The 16,085-nt window shown below is 51.7% G+C and overlaps 2 protein-coding genes across 2 annotated transcripts; both read right to left on the reverse strand.

The window, feature by feature from the left end:
• Window positions 1-2,338: 2,338 nt before the first annotated feature.
• On the reverse strand, window positions 2,339-3,954 carry FCR3 (Fluconazole resistance protein 3; the record flags this gene model as incomplete). The annotated part of the gene is made up of 3 exons (XM_014686377.2): window positions 2,339-2,855; window positions 2,925-3,238; window positions 3,496-3,954. The coding sequence occupies 3 exons, from the start codon at window positions 3,952-3,954 to the stop codon at window positions 2,339-2,341; spliced, it is 1,290 nt and encodes a 429-aa protein (XP_014541863.2).
• Window positions 3,955-9,341: 5,387 nt separating this feature from the next.
• Window positions 9,342-13,853, reverse strand: mip1 (Target of rapamycin complex 1 subunit mip1; the record flags this gene model as incomplete). Its single annotated transcript, XM_014686378.1, has 3 exons — window positions 9,342-9,558; window positions 9,617-13,218; window positions 13,458-13,853. 3 exons carry the CDS (start codon window positions 13,851-13,853, stop codon window positions 9,342-9,344), a joined length of 4,215 nt encoding a protein of 1,404 aa, XP_014541864.1.
• Window positions 13,854-16,085: the final 2,232 nt, after the last annotated feature.

The raw sequence follows: 16,085 nt of genomic DNA on the forward strand, positions 1-16,085 counted from the left end.
AAGATGTGAAACGGTTGCGAAGAAATGCCTTTTTAATACGACAAAAAGACGAAAGAGCGGACAGATTTAGGGAGAGGCTACATGATGGTTTAGGACGCGTAAGAACGAAGGTCACGAGCACGAAAATATAAGCGACTGGGAAAACGTGCGGGGTTTACTACGCCAAGGAATTCGATAGTACGTCTCGTGCCGTCAGTACCGTTTTGTGAGATGGACATGGAAACTATGGCCTTGCCGTGGAAACGGAAAAAGAAGGAGGAGACCATGTGTTGCAATTTAGGGAACAGACATGTTATAGGAGTTAGGAGGCACGGAGTCCTTAGTTGTATTAGTTGCTTTTAGCTTTACATTGCGTGAATTCTCTGCATTGTATAATATTAATCCATATGATCCCGCTTAGGTTGGCCTTTCCGCTTTGTATTGCTAGTGCTCCGTACAAATCTGCAGACATATTCGTTAATAGCGGTATACAGTTTGCATGGTAGACAGGGATTGCAGCGGCGCATGGCCACTTGAGTCCTGAGACGATCAAAATTGCTGATACTGGATAGGGAGATAAGTCCGAAGAGCTAAACACTCTAGGAATCGCGACGTCATGCTGGCGCGATGCTAAGTTGAAGTGAAGACAAGTAGCGTACATTGCCCAAACATCCAACGGGGTCAAGCTGACATGTCGGTCATTTTTTGCATTTTGCGTCGTCCAGGCAAAAAGCATAGAGCAGGGTACTCCTTCGATCGGAGCCCAGCTTGGTGTGTTTGATCTTCTATTTCCAACAGTCGCCTGACTGCTCGTGCTATCTCTCCATCTTCGCCGACTCGTGGCGGAGAGCAACCGCAGCCTGATCAGCGCTTTACCGTGCATGGCGTACACCGTGAACCCTGTCGAATCCCTTGTACAATGTCTGCGAGCCGGCTTTCCTACGCGCGCAGCGAGTTGTTTCTCCGTATGGTCATAACTTTCTGCTGCCCCGAGTAGTAGCGCTCGCGGTCAGCAATGCACTGCATTACCATTCCGTCGTCAGGGGTACCTCTCAGGCACGGTTTAGAGTTTCGAGTTTCTAAGTACCTGTAGACTTGGCGTATAAGGCGTTCTAAGACGTCCCAGCGTTGGCATCAGGTAAGAGTCGTGGGATCTGAACGTCAACGGGGTCCCCAGTATTGGAATCGAATGCTACATGGTCGGTGCTCGGCCGCCGCTGGGCTCATATTATACGGCGAGTCAATAAACTCGACGTTGCCGTGAGATCTCAAGGCCAGGAATATGCCACCACTATTCATCATGGCGCAGGACGCAGGCGGCTTTCCCCTGCCTCTAGCCAAGACACCTAATCTCTCTTGTGATGCGGGTAGACGGCTACATCGCCATGGGGAGTCCCTAGGTTTCTAGTGCCGTGACTTAGCGGCCGGGCTAGTCTAGAGTCAACGGTCCTAGTTTTATTTAGTGAAAATGATTCCGTCTTGCCAAGATCCGAGCGAGTCATCACTTGAGCATGACTAAGAAGACTTCGTTTCGAAAACAAGGCTAAATGAAGACTGGCACGTCAAGGACAAGGACGTGTTGCAATGGCTGTAGTTACGACATAGGACGAGTTGAGTGGACGAGACTCAAATATCCCGGGAAAAGAATGGACTACAAAAGTACAGTCTTTATTTAAATATCGCTGTGATTATGTGTAGTGCACGGAAAAATTGAGTCAATTGAAGCTGAATAACAAAACGACGCCATTAATAAAATCAACAAAACTTTGCCCGCAGCTCAATCCTCCCCCTACGTCGGTCCAAATTTTCCACTCAAAAAAGAGACAATTATCCCGATCATAGCATACAGTCCAGGGAGTTCATTTGCTGGTATAATGACACTGAACCTGGCGGTACATCAAGGCTCCCGTCAAGCCCCTGTCCAGAAGTCAACGCACAACAGAGCTGCTGATATGGTGCCGGTTACCAATGACTGGAAAACAACAAACAATGGCCGGAGGCCATGTTTTATAGATGAGATCGGAAAGTGAATGCTGTGTTTACCAAGCTTGCGCCATCCATGATATCAAAAGCAGCCCAAAAGGTGGCAGCGTACCGCGCCGCATGCGCCGCCAAATACTGTTGGGTAGGGAAAAGTATGTATCATGTGTAGCCCCCCGGGCCCCAACCCAAAAGTGAAAGCCAGTCCGACGCCTTTTGTACCCAAAATGCCCCCTTAACCAAAACACCATGTTTTGAAGCCTTACGGCTCAGATATTATTTGACTTGCATCGCATCATGATAGACATGGCCCTTCATCGGACCAGTCCCAGAGGCAAGGCGTTGCATATGACGTCTTCAGCCCAAACCGGTTGAGCGACTATAAAAGGTCATCGGAGCCACTTGCCACGCTTTGTTCCATAGCATAGACAATCGAGCGCTCCGAAAAGACAGGGCCTTGTCCGTCGCATAAGGCACACGATTTCAATCTTTCACTGACATCACCAACATCGACCAGACCTCGTTTGTAGAGGTCATGATCGATGATAAAGTCCCAAGCTGCACCAGCAGCGAGCAAACGCTCCCCATCGTCAGAAGTGACAATACGGTGTGAGGGGGACTTGTTCTTGTGGTTTTGAAGAACGTTGGAGTAAAAGTCAGTAGGATTATACCTCATGGGGCCGGTTGTTGTTGGTTCGGGTGAGTGCGAAATATGATGTCCGTTGGTCACTGAAGACGTGGCTCTCAAGATCTCGTTTTCTGTTGAAACTTTTTGTAAATCCCGCTTGAGTCTCTCATTCTCGACCGACGCCTGCTGCTGCGCCGCTTCCATGTGTGCAAGTTTTGCTTCCAGATCCTTGACATGCTTCTCTTTCCGTTCACGGAACGCACGTTGTCTATCCATGGCCATGTTAAACATATTTGCTTCGGGTACGTGTATGAAAAATACGGCATTGAGCACTCACGCTGCACGGTTCTGCGCTTTGCGTCGCGATTGGGCAGGTGTCAGGGAATCATCGTCGTCACTGCCCCCTCGAGTATGACTGTTGTCATCAGCGCCATCGGACCTGGCTCCCGACAAGGTGCTGTTGAGGGGGCCATTCGAGCTAGCAGCTTGATGAAGCTGTGAGATTGATTGCTGGCTTGTATATGTCGCAGGATTCGGAGGAGTTGGTGGACCAGGAAAGCCTGGAGTCTGGTGTTGAGAAGGGTTATGGAAGCCTTGGTTGTATTCGAAGCCTTGAAACTGGTCGGTATTGGGAATACCGTCGAAACCATCCTGCATTACACGAATAACTGTTAGTGACGAAAGAATATTTGGGGTAATGGTACAATGATTTTGCATGCGGTGCAACTTTTTCAAGGAGGTGAGGGCAGGTGCACGCCGTGGTGGAAAGGAACTCGGTACAAAGCCGTCGGGTGCAAGTCCATCTGGAGTTGAGCCATGGTGGGGTGGGATGAAGAACAGGGAGAGAGCCAAGCGCGAGCATGGCATGACTTTTTGCAGACACGGGGAATCATGAGAAGGGTACTGACTGCAGGAGAAGCGGTGTTGTAATCGTCGGAGCCCGCAGAGTGAGAGTTGGACGGCGTCAGTGGGGGAACGCTCATGAAGGACTGGTAGGGCTGGCCAGCCGTGAAGGGGAACGGTTGCGACGAGAAGTCCATGGCGGTTCTGTGGCTCTGTGGCTCTGACTCTGTGACGGTTGACCCGTTGACGCTGTGCTGGCAGAACGAGACTGACGGGAACTGAGAGGGCGAGGGAATGCAGGAGAGGCGAGTTGGCGATGTAGGCGATGGAGATTGCGACTGGGAAGAAGCGAGATATAAGGACGAGATGGAGAGCGCAGGAAAGCGCAGGAAAGCGGCCAAAAAGTCGAAGCAGGGCCTTTGGGCATGAGACGACGACGCAACGGGCGATGGTGGGCTGAAAGTCGACTGGTCCCCAGTTAATGCGTGCCGGAGGTGAAATGGTGGCGTTAACCCGCTGGGCATGGGGACATGGACCTGATGGGCGCGAGCCTGCGGGAAGGCACGATGGGCGATGGCGGGCGTGCCGGACTTCCAGGAGTTGATGCTCTCAATGCTCCCGACATCAAGACGAGACGAGACGAGACAGGGCTTGAAGGCACATGGCCGATGCCGAAGGCCGAAGGCGCATGTCACGGCTCATGGCTCATGGCAGATGCAGCACGGCGATTCAAGTTGGAACAGAACCATCAGCGTCAGTACCATCAGGATCCATCCTCGGTACGCTTGGGCCGTTAGCCTTGTAGGCCCGGTTCCATGGCTTCTGGAACTAACCAGACACAAGTAGACGGGGCCGGGCCTAGAGAACATACGGGCAACATGGTCCTGGTTAGTTCGTGAGTCGTCAGCCTCTAGCTGCAAGAGTACACGCACATAGCATAGCCTTGTTATTTGACGTATGGATCCAGACAATTGATTGACAGCTCGACACCATTTAAACCTCATGGACTTGGCGAAGCAGACACGGAACTGCAGGAGGTGCCGCGTTGTGCTTGGGGTGGCGCCGACGGTTGTTCAATGTTGAGATGTTGCGACCAGACTGCAGAATCATGATTGATTCGTTAATTACAGCAGCCAACTGCCTGCCAACCAACCGCTCCAGTCGCCACATGCATCTTCTCCCAGCGCGGAAGGACCGACGATCAACGCACCTGCCAACAGTCTTCTCCAGCCGCAAATGTTATAGTGATACCCCGCCAAGCATCACACTTGGCAATCTCCATCGGCATCTCTAAATTCGAGCCTTTGACCACACAAGCATACCGGACTTCTCATCATTAACTCCGCTGGCTCATCGCCGCATAAATAAACCCTCCACTCATAATTCAAACCCCCGTACCAGGCCTTGTTTTCCCACAGGACACCACGCCGGCCGTCGCATTCTTCGTTTCACAAATTCTGCATCTAGAGTTCACATCAGGAGCCCAGCCAACTCCTGCTCCCACTCGCTGCTCTTCCAAGCCACCAACCACAATGAGCCAGGCCCTCCAATCTCCTCGACCATACCGCCTATCCATGCCGACAACCACGAACCACACAACTACAGAGTGTTCCGCAACCAACAGGCTTTTGCACAGAAGTTCTCAGCTCGAATGTCATTAGTCCCGGTGGATCCTCTGCCACAATCCTGCCAGCACGTCACTCCATGCCCCTTGAGCAAATGACTGCCTGCCAACAGCCTGCGTCGCCAAACCGAGACCAAGTACTCATAGTCACTCCACCCGAGACAATGCTGGCCATTGTGCATCTACTATACTGCACCTTGAAAAGCTATTGACTGCCCATTTTGATTGTTCTGGCAGAAATGAAAATGGCGATCACTGATTATATGGGAAACAATGCAGTTGCGGCTCCTATGGTGATCTGGTACCGAGGGCTACATCACTCAGAACACATCATGGACCAGCGCAACGAAGGGAATACTTGCCGAAGCCGAATCAGTAATACAATGCACACTCTTGGGAGAAGATGGTGGCGAGGGCCCTGCTGCCAAGCTCCCAAACCATCTCCTCAGATGACTGACAGCGTCAATAGTCGCTCAAATCTTGTACGACACTGAGTATGACAATCCGTCTTGTGTTCCACTCCATAACCCAAGACTAAGGCTCCCTCGTAACCTCCAGGACCATACTAGCGGCGATGCATCCAAGTCCTGCAAGTTGCCCAATGTTGCATTTGCCAGCCAACAGTACTGAATAGCACGTATGCCCGGTGCTAGATACTAGCAAGACTCGCGCATTACGACTACCTAGTTTCGATGTTCGGCACGCTTTGTTTCCGGTCTACCCGAACATAATAGGTGCAAACTGAACTCTGAATACTTTGGGGTTGGGATTGTGGTTGGCTGGTTGGTTGAACTTGGTTGGTTGGTTTCGTCTTACCTGCGGGATGGCAACCTCACAGCGCCACTCAACTCACTCATCGACGACCGATGCGACTTCCGGCAGGCTCGAAACACAATGCAGGCTACCCATGCTGTTCCTAGTCCATATTTGACGTAGATCGTGCAATGCATATCGATCCTGTCTCAGTCGCTAGCTTGTCTAGAACGCACACCCTAGCCCAGAGCCTGTCAGCTGTCAACTGTCAAAGCCAAGGACTCTTTTTTCGAGTCGGCCTTGTCTCTATCAGAGATTGAGGACCTCGGGCATGTCCTGTCGATCGCTCTCTTGTCCGAAGCATGTACATACATATGAACAACGGGATCGAGGAACCATGCAGCTCCACCCTCAAAGGCCTTGTTCAGAAGTGGAATCAAACCCGAGGCTTGTCTCACCACACTAACTTCATATGTTGGCTTGTAGTCAACGCCTGGAAGTAGTTGATTCCGTTGCCATTGCGGAATGATCTGCCTTGCCATGTCCATCTATTACCTTCTCTATCCGCCCGCCTGTTTGTCAGGCGCCAAACACAAAGGGACCAGCGGAAATGGGCTTGTAGGACGCAATCTTCCGTGCCTTGCCCTCAACGCCCACATGGCTTCCGGATTACTACCTTTGACACCGAAATCTCTTGGCCATCTTTGTGGCTCGACAAGCCCATTGATGCCCTGTGCCAGCACCTCGATGTCTGCCACCTATGGCACAGGCTTGTCAGAGATCGATCTCTCGCTCCTCCTATTCAATCTCTTGTCCCAAATTCGTTAGTCAACACATGGGTTTGTGGACACCACAATATAGAGTCTCAAGTGGCAATATTATGAGCTAGGGACTTGATTGTTATTTCTTTTCATTTGTTTCCATGCCGTTCCTTGTCCAAAGAGTCATTTGATGCCTCGTACCTTTTAACCAAGCCGTGAATGGCCATGGCACATTCATGATCCGTGACATCCTTGTCTATTTACACGTGTCTTACTTCCAACTCGCTGTCATTGCGCCTCTTACGGCATCGATCTCTCGGTGGAAGTACGAGGATAATAGCTAGCCAAGTGCATGCTAGTCAAGTTCGGATACCAAGCGGCGACAGGGTCAAGACCAGTGCCGCCATCACCGTGGGGAGGAACACCGGCATTTTGGAAAATGTACACGTACTCCTCGATACCAGGGCTGCTAGAATAAACGCCCCTCTTGACGATTCGGGCCTCTAGCACATCAGGCACCCAGAGCCTTGCCTTGAGGCGACGACATGTCCCTCAGAAACATTGCGGTACTCTTCAGGGCCCTCAGCACGAAGAAGAGCCTACCCTCGGCAACGAACCCCCTTCCTGGGTTCCGGTAACAGGCATTCTTCTGAGGCGCAGGCGGTTCTAATCAACGCGATCTGAGCAAGTGGCGAGGCCCCGGAAGGTGTAGAGAAGCACCGTCTCCAGCATCCCACGCACATCCAAGATAAGTCCTCTTCGATTTCCATTTCCAACCCGAGACCAGCAAGCTAAAATTGAAGAGAGAAGAAAAATATGTCAGATAATACTATGAGGAATACATTCCCCCATCAACAGGAAATGGTAGCAATAGACCCGGGGGTAGACAAACCTCAGCCATATGTCCAAGGGTGTTGGAATTCCTCAGCACGAAAGACGGGTTCAGTACTCCGTACAGTAGACGCGCTTTCTTCCACCGGTAATCCCAACATTGAAGATGCTTGTAGAACTGAGGAGACTGCAAGATTGGCCCGCTTCTTGAAATAATTCATTCCAAAGACATTAGAGCCGCCCTCAGAGGCAGACCACGAACCCCATACCAAGAACCTCAACACCAGGCGCAAAGCAGCACTTGGAGATGCGCGGCTCGTAGTTGGAAACGCACACTCTCACCAGCTCAACAAGGGGCTTCTCGATGGTTTCCCCCCACCAGGACAAAACCCTCGAGCGTCAGACCTCCGATCCATCTCACTATTTGCTTGGGAAAAGGCTTCCCACTCAGGGATAGCGGTCACAACGCCCTGGATAGCCCGGTTTCTCTCCTCGCGCAGCTCGACAAGCGCCATCGCTTGCACACTGCGTTCTCGCATTCTAAACCCGTCCCCTGGGCTTGATGGTCCTGTCAATGTGCTCCCACGGTCTTCAGATTGACCCTCTCAGCGCCCACCTAGTTGTCCGCAGCGCAACAGCGCTATAGTTGTCCGTTGCCAAGTAAATCGGCATTATCCAGCCACGGCCTTGGCAGTAGCCTGTTTGGCATGGTGCTCACTGCTCTGGCGCCATGAGCCTTTTCAGCCTCAACTTCCTTCTTGGCTTCTGCTTAGGCCTTTTTGAAGGGCCTTCTTGGAGGATACGTCTTCCCCTTCGCCCGTTTAGCCGTCGACACCGGCGGCATCGGGTTGCCATTTGAAAGCACGCCGTTAGCCATGGCTGTTTTTCGCAGATACGCGGGAGGTTGCTTCCATCTACCAGAACCAAGAAACAAGACGTCCAAGGACTTTAGTCCATACAGGATGGAATGGGCACACGCGTGCGGTCAAGATAGTTGCCGCAGCTTGGGGTGAGCCGCATCACTGGCAGTCGTGATTCCGTCCGTATCCGACGCTTCGAAAAAGAGAGCCCCCCTCCTTGGCGGGACATCCCGCCAGGTGCCCACCCCGCCATGCCGGCAGTCCGGCAACGTGGACTTGCTGGAGAAAACCACTGGATGAGTCCCGCTAGCCTCTTTGGTCAGCTCCACATTGGCCTTCTATGGACTTCAACATTGGACGAACCATGACCCTTGGAAAATGTAAAAATGTACACAGTACATGCAAGTACGTACTTACGTTGACTGCTGTACGTGTTACAAGTCCTTAGATGATCCAAGCGATCGTCATTGATGGAGTATGGGGTATTTAGCCCAAGAATTAATTCAGAAGTCTGCATTTCTGGAAATCAACGAAATAGAGAATAGATCTTCAGGTAGTGCCCAGGCATCTAGGTAAGCAGGGCAGCCAGCCCTTGCAAAATTTGCATTCAGCTTATTCCAGGCATAAAAGAAACGTTTGAGGAATGCTGTACGGAGTACATGTCGACAATACAACGCATACTTGATGGCAACGGGAGCCAAACATACCAACTACGGCGTCAAGGTCTGTCAACGGCAGATACAATCCAAGGCGTCATAAGGATACGGCCAGACAATGCAAGATGAGAAAAAAGTTCAATTAAGTACGACCTTGTCCACCTGCAGAGGGAGGTTGCACATCTATCAACTCCTGACGCAGCAAGTAAAACGAACGAGGCGCGCGCTGAACCGACTAATTCGGTATTCTGTCATCTAACCTTCTGAAATCAAGGGCAAGTCAGACCACCTTGGCAAAACCATGCTTTAAACCAAAAAAAAGTAAAACTGGCGCTTGTCGTGATAGGATGATTAAAGACAAACGGATGGGGTATATCATAGTGAATTGGACCGGAGTGAGTGTTTTTTCGGAGAAGATGACGGCTTCTAACCAAAATGCAAGGCTTCCGTTTTTTCGCATGTAAACAGGTTTATGTGATGATCGCCGCGCGCGGCACAGCCAAGGATTGGTCGATGTGGGTGGAAGGCAGTGGCTGCAATGGGTACTCCTCGATTTTGTTGGAGGAAGCTGGAGTATGGTTCGAGGCGAGAGAGTTCGTTGCCATCGAGGTTGAATACTTTGACAGCGTGTTGGGAAGTGCCACTATACCCGGATGTTAGTAAGCAATATTCGCAAGCTGGCCAAGCTGGTCAAGACTTACACTGCAAAGACGGGCAGGTGTTCATGTGTACTGGCCGTCCGCAAGGTATCTCTTGTCGTCTGGAACGAGTGCAACGGCCTATCCATCCGGATATCCCACACCTTGACTTTGCCGTTGCGGCTAGCACTGACGAGTTCGCGCTGTCCGCCTCGCTGCATGTGCACGCTCTTGATCCACTGTCTGTCTGATTCGTCCTTCCACTTGCGCACCATGGAGTCCTGAGGCCGCAGTCTCGTGTCGAAGACCCGGACAGCGCCGTCTCCGAAACCAGCAACAAAAATGTTTCCAGTCATTTGATCCGATGTCAATGAGGTGACGCACGATCCTGACCGCGCAGGTATGTCCATGACGCAGGTTTCGTGCGCCGCGTACCACACGCGAATAACTCTCACGTCTCCAGCAACGAGGATCCGGCCCGTTACCTGCTGCCAGTCAAACACCATACCAGAGTTCACGTTACTAGGGACCATGTGTGTCAATGCTCGCCATGAGGTTGCCAGTTCAATCTCCTTGTCGGAGTCGTAGTTGCGATATACGCGAATCACACCATCTGAAGAACCCGTCAACAAAAAAGCTTGGTCATCCTCGTTGATGAACTTCATGTCGCTGATGTTGGATCCTTGGGGATTGCCGTTTGAGAATCGGCTCAGACGACCTTGCTTCTTCCAGTCCCACACATAAACAGTGTTTCCGTCATCCGACACAGCCAAATGGTCCTCATATTGATGAAATGTCATCTTGGCCGGCTGAGCACCGTTATTCACAATTCCCAGCTGGTTGTTCCATTTATGGGTACCAGCCATTTGTTTCAGCGGCTGCGTCTCTCTCAGCATATTCTCGTTGCGAGCTCGTCTCCAAAGACGCTCATTGTACTCGGTGCTACCAGGTTCATCTGCCTCGCTAGGTTTCATCTGTGGTTCGCGGAAATACTCAATGGACCATTCAAGGAATCTGCTCTTCAGCGGCATGCTAGGGGCCCGCGAAAGGTCCCTTTCCTCATATGCCCCGGTCATTGGCTCCCGCGCCACATTATACGTTGCGGAGCTCAGGTCACTTTGTTCCGGGGGGGCTGCCATTTGATCTGGTGCGAGCTTGGATGGTGAGCGAGGAGGTACCGGGCTCCCTGGTGTACTTGGCCGTGATCTCTCCTCGCTTCCTATGAACGACTGAAAGAGCAGGCTCGCGGTCCTGCGCAAAATACCCGGAGAAGGCAGGGGTTGCGTTGCCTGCCCACCCACCGTGTGGGATTTCTGAGCAGCCTGTGCCGCATTTCTCAAAATAGCTGTTTGCCTTGCTCGTGTCTGAATCTCTCGCATCAAAAGCTGTGCTGCCTCGCCTACGGTTGAGTTGATCAAGGCATTGTGCATGTAGTCGACGATGATGGTCGCCTCTCGTTGGACCTCTGGGTGCGGGTCCACGCTGAGAATGAGTGCATGTTTCCAGCACGCCATATACACGGTATTGTGTGAGAGGCCATGGGCCATGGGTTTGATTGTCCCGTCTTTGTTTCGATTCTCTGGTCTTGCATAGTGCAGTCCCATCTTGTGGTCCTGACCATCGTCCTGCGGCGGGAAGATCAAATATTCCTTCTCTTCTTGAAGCTGCTCATAAGCTGCAACCAGGAACTTGCTCTCGAATCGAATCATGAAGTGAGACAAGAAGTTGATAAACTCCTTGCGAACCATGGGGCTGCCATCCGTGCCCATCTCTAGAATAGTCCAGGCAATAGACTCTTCAATACGAGCCACCTCATCCGTCAAATCGGGAATTCCCAAGAAATTAGTCATTGCATGAATCATGGCAGCGCGGACTTCACAGCAAGGGTCCCGCATAAGGTATGCCAGCTTGACATAGGCATTCTCTCTGATTCCTCTCCATTTAGCCTCTGGGAGGTCTTGCCATAGCTGGCTTATGCAGAGACATGCCCATTGTCGAAGGAGGGGGTTGCTTTCATTTTGTAGATGAGCCAGGCAGTAAGACATGATGTCCGTCTGGTTGCAAACCATCTGGCCATTCTTGTAATCTTTGCAGAGCATCGCAAGGATAAAGGCGCACATGGCCTTGTGCTCGTCGCCGTCTACCACGGGTAGCCCTTCAGATGGCTTCAAAATCTGGGCAAAGTAGCTGTATCCGCTGTCCTTGATAAGGTCCTGTTGGCAAGATATGTCCACAGCAATCAGCCTCGCCCAAATAAAAACCATGACGGGTTTCAGCTCTGCAGCAGCGGACTGCAACAGCTTTAGAACATAGGGGAAGATTCCTATGCTAAGTGCCAGCTGAACCGACCAAGGGCCGAGATCCAAGAATCTACCAAGTAAAATGAGAGCTCGTACTCTGTGTTGCTGACTGAGCAAAACCTGCAAGACTACTGGCAGTTGATCAGGGGGTTTCTGTGCCATCGCGTCGCCCCTTGTTAAATACACGTCGAAAGCTGTTAATTGTTCCGTAAAAAAGGTGGAGTTCTGATACTCGTATTCGATACTTTCGCTCTCCTTCCTTTCAAGCATGGGCAGCTGCGCCAGCGCCATGTCAACTGCTAAATCCCATGTCTCCCACAGGGGGTGTTGATGCGTATCAGGCAGGGCTGGGTACGATTGCGGATGACAGCCATAAACAGTCATGACTCTCTGAGCCAGGAGGAAGTTCCTGAACAACGCAGCCACCATCAAGTCTTGACGGAAAAACTTGCGGAATAAATCTCGAGGCAGCGTGGTCCATGCAATGCTGTCCGTAATAGCTGTGAAGATCCAGTTGAGCTCGCCAAGGGGTGTCCGTCTCTCTTGAAGACGCCCAGGTAGCTGCTTTGCGCGTTCCGGAGTAAGATTGGTCTTGAGGGGGTTTTGAAGTACAAAAAACCATAGCGCCATCTCGATGGGCGTTGTCAAGCATGCCGTAAATAGATCCGCCGGCAACTGCGGGTTGGTGGGAAGGTTTTCCTTGACTGCACAAGCAGCAAGATGAATATAGGGCCGAAAGCTGGTCTTTTCATAGTGAGGATCCCTATCCGCTGCTTCCTCCTCCTCCTCCTCATGCTTCTCAACAAAGCGGTGATAATTGTTCAAGATGTTTCCAGCCTCGGAGCAATCCCAAACAAAGATGGTCGGAGCCTGTAGCCATTGCTGTAAATCATACAGAGAGACAGGGATGTACTGTGTATATGTCTTGTTAAACACCCAAATCTCACCGGATGCGGTGGGTTTGGGCACGCCATGGCCATTGTAGTGCAGCAACACTCGCTCATCCTTGGCATTTCGTCTTAAAGATACGCAAAACTTCTTGGTTTCCTCGACGGACGGATCCAGGTACTGTTTATAGCGAGCACGGATAGCTAGCGTCTCATACTGAGTCTGTAAAGCCTTCCCTATGTTCTCCAGGGCCTTCTGGATAGGAGGCACTGTGGGGTCGGTCCAGGCCTCGAGTTTTGCTCCGGGGGTCGTCTTGAGCTGATCTGGGGGCTCGACTCCGATATTCAAGCAGACCGCAAGAGCAGCAGACACGGTCTTGAGTCTATCTCGTTGCCTCCAGTCTTGCAACTCATATTCTAGGCGCTTCGGCTTGCCAGTGGTCTCATGGCGTTTATCGGTAAAATACATGTACCAGTTCTGGGACGGCATGATTAGCAAGCGCATAAGGGATCTCTTTGCATACATAATTTTGGCTTGCAAAACAAGATCTCGGGACGGTATAATTTTTGCCCATATATGCAGGGCCAGTGTTTATCACAAGAGTGTGGCATCACAACAAACGCCATGAACGGCACGTGTCCCATTTGCGCAACTCAAGAAGCGCCAACAAGGGTAGAGCAACAGCCCTCGAGGAGGGTGGGATGGACATAACATACACTTGCTAATTGTGAGATGATGTGTTCGGACTGATAGTGATCCTCGAAGCCATGTCGAGCTCCCCACTCGCTAATCTCCTCCTCGGTATCGGACTCTTCGACAGAACGCGGTGCAAAGTCGCTCTTGGCTCGTAGTAAAGGCGGCTTCACACGGTGGTTCTCTGGCCGCTCTCCCAGTTCATCTCCAGACTCGACAAATACAACGCCATTCTTTCTACCGGGTGCGCTGGAGGGGCGAATATTGTCTCCGGTGCCATTGGAGAGGTCGTCGCGGTCGGGGCTGCTGTCACCTTGCCCGCGGAACCTGGAAGTGGACGTCTCTCCATTGCCATGACCGATGCCATTGGTGGTTGGGGCGGACGGCAACGACCCGTTCAAGTCGGATCGCAACGTCATGGTCGCAAAGCTTCCATGGGCAAGCGAGGATGTTCGTCTCGTCGCGCGGGCGACGACGCTCTGAGATGCGGGCTGCTCAAGCGTCAGATGGAGATGGAGATGGAGATATGGAGGAGCTTGGTTGCTCGGCGGAGACGGGCTGGGGATGGCAACGGAGCTACGGCAGCATGTGGCGATGGGCAGGCGGCTTGGAGTGCGCGCGTGCGAATGGATGCAGCCAGCTCTGGGTTCGGAGTGGGTCTCGAATCAGGACTTGACATTGCTGGAGCAGTCGACATAAGCGCGTGGACAGGTGCCAGGCTGGACTGGCAGCGTCGTGGTTGCTGCGCTAGGAGGTCAATGCCTGCCTGCACATGTGTCACCGGTGTCTACCGTAATTGAGCCCGCATGTGGTAGTAGCTCAAGTGCTGCCACGGACCAGACTGTTGGTTGCTGTCAAGTCCATTCATCAATACTCCGTACTAGTACTACAACTTACCACTGCTTAAAGTATGTAGTACTCTGTATTCGTCACCAGTCCACATCAAGTATGGAGTGTGGAGTGGCTGGCGGAAAGACTAAATTAAACTGCTGTCGACCGTCATAGCCACATGGAGTTCCATGTTTTGAGGTTGGGGAACATTGAAACCATCGAGTCGTCTTCGCACTAAACAGCTCAGGAACACAAAGTCTTGTCGCCTTCGCCTTCACCATGACCGAAATTCTGTCGATGGATAATTGAGCATTCTTGAAGAGCCTAATTAGCAACTCATGTAACTACCTAGGTAGTCATGACAGGGTAGACACGTCTGCCAGCCTTCGTCAAATCTGCAATCGGTCCTCCGTCTCAAATGCATTCCCAGGCTGCCGTGGACTTCTTCACCGAGTACTCCGTACGAAGGGCGCTTTGCTGCCTGCCCGTGGTGTTCGACGATTGGCGCATCCAGTACGCTTGTCATGCACATGACAGTCCAACAGCATCAATCGGGCGACGTTTAGCCGGCATCGCCGTGCGCCCAACCAAAGAGGGCTTGGATAATCCCCTTTCCCTTGCCTATTTTATTTTACAATCGATGCTGTCTACGAGGCAGATGGCCCCTTGCTTGCCAATACGTCTGGTATCATATATCAATGACGCACAAGCTAATAATGGCTTTCCCCGGATTCCAAGATGCCAGGTAGCTGCGGAATTCGGAGTACCGCAGCTTACACCAACCAAACCTAGGAGATGTGTATTTGAAGCACGATGGTACAGGACTAATTGTGAAAAGCTTTGGTCTTGGTGGCTCTTTGGAGAATTGCCACGTGACCGGCTCAGCGGCGATTCCTGCGGGCATAAGTTGACTTAATATCCGTCTCCCGTTTGTTTTCCTGTGAACGACCCTGGGGCCAATTTCTCGGTAACACGTTTAGATCAAATTCCACAAACTCTATCTATAAGCTCATTTTGCCGTCCTCTTTTCCCTGAATCGGCCGGCCACAAACCCACAACCCATCAAGCGTCGTCCCAGGCCGTTCTGGGGCAAAATGTAATGACGACCTGCTTGCCTGAAGCACATGGCTCCGCGTTTTGAAACGGGTTGCGAGGTATACCAATCCCCGACTGTCCTGAAGGGGCGGCACTGTCGACCGCTACTCCAGCAGTACTGTTCTCCGGGCGCAACCAAGGGTTTTCGCTGTTTCACGATATCGATCTTCGAGACAAGAGGAGTGCTAGCAGATGCGAGCGGGAGACCCACATGCCGCCTACTTGTGACTGATGGTCCCATGTTGAATGGCTGCTGGTCAAAGTGCCTGCATCTCGACAGACGTGGTGCTCAACCATTGATCTTCACATTGGCGCCAAGTCGCCGTCACAGTGGCCGGCTGTGCCGCTCGGACGAGCTTGTAGAGAAGCGGGTGGTGATGGTTGCTGAACCGCCTGTTGACAGTAGTGGTTCACAATGCGCATAATCACTGAACAAGAAATAATCATAATCAGTACTCCGTAGACTATATTTGGTACGTCGCCTTTGGAAGGCAACAGCCGTTTAATTACGACGACACAGGGCCAATCTATCCGTCAATGCCGTGTGACAACCGTGCCAAGCAGCATCAATTGATCCTTTTAGCTCCACGTCCATACGTCCATGAGCAAGGCACTGGCCATCACACAATGGCTTGACTGATGACTTATGCGTGAGGGGGTCGACCATTCGAGTTGCTTTGGATCGTAGTATGAGCAGAATGCTGGTTTCGAGCGCAGGTTTATTT

Source organism: Metarhizium brunneum, chromosome 5 (genome assembly GCF_013426205.1).
Source record: "Metarhizium brunneum chromosome 5, complete sequence".
Classification (NCBI taxonomy): domain Eukaryota; kingdom Fungi; phylum Ascomycota; class Sordariomycetes; order Hypocreales; family Clavicipitaceae; genus Metarhizium; species Metarhizium brunneum.